At 38.3% G+C, this 4,789-nt stretch overlaps 1 protein-coding gene across 1 annotated transcript in view; it reads left to right on the forward strand.

The window, feature by feature from the left end:
* The window catches only part of atp2a2b (ATPase sarcoplasmic/endoplasmic reticulum Ca2+ transporting 2b), a 24,894-nt gene that overhangs the window by 8,926 nt on the left and 11,179 nt on the right, over positions 1–4,789 (forward strand). Inside the window, exon 6 of the mRNA XM_020609805.1 lies at positions 3,586–3,666. Coding sequence (XP_020465461.1) covers positions 3,586–3,666 — 81 coding nt within the window. The remainder of the gene's footprint in view (positions 1–3,585; positions 3,667–4,789) is intronic.

Consider the following 4,789-nt stretch of genomic DNA (forward strand, 5'->3'; position numbering starts at 1 on the left):
AAAAGAGCATGTTCTGTGAGATGAAAGAAAATGTCACTCTTAAGTTGAAACAGCTGCAAATGTTGGGTCACTGCAGCAAGTTGGTGTAGATAATTGCAAAATAACGTGTGTGTGTGTGTGTGTGTGTGTGTGTGTGTGTGTGTGTCTAAGATGACTTGTAAGAACAATAATAAACTAAAACTTCAGAGGAATTGATAGCTTTCATCTTATTCTTGTCTAAGTATTCTTGGCCCATATATGATTTGTTCTTTGAAATTTAATAGGTTTGTTAGTCTGAGAAGTGAACTTATTATGGCAATGAACACAATATTGTGAAATTGAGGTTTAACATACAGTACCTACAGTGATGGCGAAAAATATTGGCAAATTGCTGCAATCACGAATTCTTTGGTATTCTCGTGTTCTTTTTTTTTTTCTTTTTTTTTGCATTGGAACACACACACAAAAGCAGAGGGGAAAAAAGCCAAATTCACACAGAACTCCAAAAATGGACTGGACAGAATTATTGACACCTTTTCAAAATCATCAGAAGTGGTTGTATTTAATATGTAACTTGATGTTTGGTAGCACACCTTTTGGAAAACATAACTGAAATCAATCCCTTCCTGTAACAATCAGTGAGTTTCTTCCACCTCTACTGGAATTTTGGACCACTGTTCTTTTGCCAACTGCTCCAGGTCTCAGATTTGAAGGACTCCTCCCAACTGCTGTTTTGAGATCTCTCCACAGGTGCTCTATGGAATTTAGATCTGGACTCATTGCTGGCCACTTCAGAACTCTCCAGCACATTGTCTGAAACCATTTCTTGGTGCTTTTTCAAGTATGATTTGGGTCATGGTCCTGCTGTAAGACCCATGACATCTGACAGAGACCCAACTTTCTGACACATTGCACCCCAGAATTAATTGGTAGTCTTCAGATTTCATAATACCATACACAGTCAAGACATCCAGTGCCTGAATCAGCAAAGCAACCTCCACCATTTGACTCCAGGGATTGTGTTTTTTTTCTTTCAAGTTCTCATTTTGTTTTCTGAAAACAGTAGAATGATGTGCTCAACCAAAAAGTTCTATTTGAATCTTATCTGTCCACAGGACATTCTCCCAGAAGGATTGTGGCTTCCTCAAGCTTTGGAAAACTCCAATATGGCTTTTTCATGTTTTTTTTTTTTTTTGTCAGCTGTGCAGTCCCCCTGGGCCTCCTCCCATAGTGTCCCACATCATTCAGATGAATTTGTTTGGAAGTTGATCAAGGTTCTTTATCCACTATTTAAACAATCCTTCGTTGCAATCAGTCATCTATTTTTCTCATTCGTCTGCATCCAGGGAGATTAGCTACAGCGCCATGTGCTGTAAACCTCTTGAAAGTGTTGTGCACAGTGGACACAGGAACAGCCAGATCTCTGGAGATGGACTTGTAGCCTTGAGATTGTCCAGGCTTTTCCACTATTGTGGTTCTCAAATCCTCAGCCAATTCTCTGCTCTTCTTTCTTTTCTCCATGCTCAGTGTGGTCCACACGAAACAAAGGTTGTCAATTTTTCTCCATTTTAACTGACTGCAAATGTGTTTTCTATGTTGCCAGCAGCTGTTGACTGCTACAGGTGAGTTTCATTACAAATTAAAGGAACATCACGTGCTTGAAATACTATTCCTGGCGATTTTGAAAAGGTGTCAGTAATGCTCTCCAGTCCATTTTAAGAGGTTTTTTTTTTTATTTATGGAATGTATCAGATGTGGCTTTTTTTGTCTCAACCTGTTAAAGTGTGTTTTTTTTTTTTTTTTTTTTTCTCTCTCTCTTGTAGGTGACCTCACTGTATTCTCAGTATACGCCAATGGATGGTAAATACTTCGGGGTAGGAGGTTTTCAAATTAGTGGCTGTTTGGAGTAACCTTCCCCCAGGGCTTTGAGATCCCCCCCCCCCCCCCATTGCTATGCTCATTTATCTTCATCACTATCTCCTGCCTGTTAATGTTGGTTCTATTTTGAAGGCAGGCAGGTGATATGGAAGTGGTTTTGACAGCCTCTAGTCATCTGGAGGACCAAATTTGGTTGTAAAGCTGGTTTGTTCAGAAGCAATTTGACTCCTGATGAACTCACCGTTACACGTCTTACAGTAATAAGAGATTTATAAACTGAAACTAGGGTTGAGGAGTTGGTGTTATTGGTTACTCACTGTGGTTCTTGTGTAGAATGTCCTCCCTTTCAGTCTCTTAATTAACTGTTCAAAACGGTCAAACTTCTGAGAATGGTGGCAATGTCTACACACTAGGGCATGTCATACTGTTTCTCTTTCAATTCACATGACGTTGAGCAGATTCTCCTTGCTTAAAACAGGAGTTTTTGTTAATCATTCCCCCTCAGCCAAATCCAGCAGCACACGTTTTCAACTGATCAAAATAGTTTATCCATTTTTGGACGTGTGTTTTCAGAGCTCATCTAATCCTTCTTCACATTCACTCCCCCCCCTTTCTCTACTCAGAAGGGCACTGCAGAGGCCCAAGGGTTTGTGTACATGTCTGTCACCACTCTCCACTGTGCACAGAAGGATCTCTGAAGAGCCTCTGGGCCATTGCTTTACATTGCTTTTCCCTTCACCCTTTCAAACCCTGAGGCATCCTACTGTAAGCTGAAAGTAATATTTCAATTTGGTGCAACAGTGGCATTTTTCATTGTGCTTTAGAATGGCTCATAGTCTCACAGACTAATAGTACAGTACTACACGGGGAATGTAATCAATACAAGACTTAATGTATTTTTAGACTAACTTAAAAACAATGTTTTTAATTCTTCTTCAGTTAAACAATTTCTTTAGAGATTATGTATTGCGTGTTTGCATATCCAGTCTCATCCCATAGTGCTTTGCAATGCAAAGCTCCCTTGACTATTAAATATTTTGTTTTTAACTTCATTTAGATCACAAAGCTGAAAGGTTCATTATCAGTACTTTTAATCTCCAGAGATCAGACCCAAACTGCTTGTAAAACCAAACAAAGAAGCCAAACTGTGTGTGATACCCTTTTAAGCAAAGCTAATAAATGTCAGTAGTTTTAATGATACTTATCAGTTTTCTGTGAAGGAAGTAGTTCATTAGAATTCTGTGTATATTTACATTTGTTTTACTGGGAATTGCAAAGGCCTTGCCTTAGTGGAAAGAATGAACAGCACTCTTTGTGTCCTGGGCAGGAATTGAGTGGAACATTAATCTTTTAAAGCATGACTCTCTCTTAGCCTTTCTCCAACAAATAACTTAAGTTTGATTATTTTATTATTCCCATAGCCCATGAGTTGGGATAACAAATGATTTTATTGCCAAGGCTTTAGTGTCTGTGTGGTGGTTTTTGTGTGAAAACATTTTCAGGAAAAAAAAAAAAAACCCACTTCATTATACAATGCTCTAATTTTAGAGGTGCCTTTTTACATGGGGTACATTTACACTCTGCTTTTATTGCTTTGTGAACTGTGTAGATTTACAAAGATAAGTCTGGTTACACAAAGTATCATTCCACCTATGCCCAGTTACAGCTACTTTTAAGTTGTGAGTAGGTACCTGAGTTTCCACTCTGGTTTGCTGTTTCTGTACACAGTTGGTGATAAAGTGCCGGCAGACATCAGACTGTGTTCTATCAAGTCAACCACACTGAGGGTAGACCAATCAATTCTAACAGGTAAAACCATTTCTAAATTATTTACATTCTTTTTGTCTGTGTGAGCTTCTGTGTGTTTCATGTTTCTCTTTTTGTTTTCACCCACTGCACATAATTATACATTTGGTATACTTGCATAATACTGTTGTTTTAAGGTTTTCTTTCATAGTTTAAATATGTAGACGCATAGTACTGTGCAAAAGTTTTAGGCTAGTATTAGTTTTATTTTTAGCAATATTGTAATAATAAAGAGACAGAAATAAATTAAGATGCAAGCAGAAAGTACAGGAAATATGTACACAATATAAAAAAAAACAACAAAAAAAAAAAACACATTTTCAGAACAAAGTAGCTTCCACAGTATTCAGTAGTCAGTATTTAGTGTCACCTCCCTTTGCACTTAACACAGCTTGGAAATTGTTTTGGTGAGACTATCTTGAACCCACGACAGACCCTCCACCATGTTTCACTGAAAGCTGCAAGCACTCATTCTTCCACCATTCACCAACTCTTTTTCTCACATGCTGTCGATGATAGGACCTGAAAATGTCAAACCTCTATTCATATCTCCATAATACTCTTTTCCACTGATCTTCACTCCAATCTCCCTGTCCTCCTCCTGAAAAAGTTGTTTCTTGGCTCCCGTCCTTCCACAAAGGCTGTCCCTGATCAAGCTTCTTGATCAGACTGTGGAAGGATCAACTTGGCATCCAGATGATGACGCCAGATGCTGAACCAGGTCCTTGCTGGATTTTCTCTGATCTCTCAGGGAAGAAACTCTTGAGAAACTTCTCATCAGACATTGACAGTTTTCTTGGTCTTCACTCTGATTTTTGTCCTTGACTTCTCCGGAATTATTCATATTTCATTAGAACCGCTTGAATACCACATCCAATTTAATGAGTTTTTTTTATGACATTGTTTTTTTAAATTTCCTACTTGTTCTCATAAATATATGTGTATATAATCATCATAACATTGCTAAAACAACAAATCTAATGGTGGCCTAAGACTTTTGCACAGTACTGTATTACTGCCATATTATTTCCAAGCCTGTCTTAGCAACTCACTGCTTCTGGTGAACGCCAGTAGAACAAGTAAGCAATTTATACATCCTTCTGATGTATATGCCCTCACAGTACCC

Source organism: Monopterus albus, unplaced genomic scaffold, assembly GCF_001952655.1.
Source record: "Monopterus albus unplaced genomic scaffold, M_albus_1.0 scaffold102.1, whole genome shotgun sequence".
NCBI classification, from domain to species: Eukaryota; Metazoa; Chordata; class Actinopteri; order Synbranchiformes; family Synbranchidae; genus Monopterus; species Monopterus albus.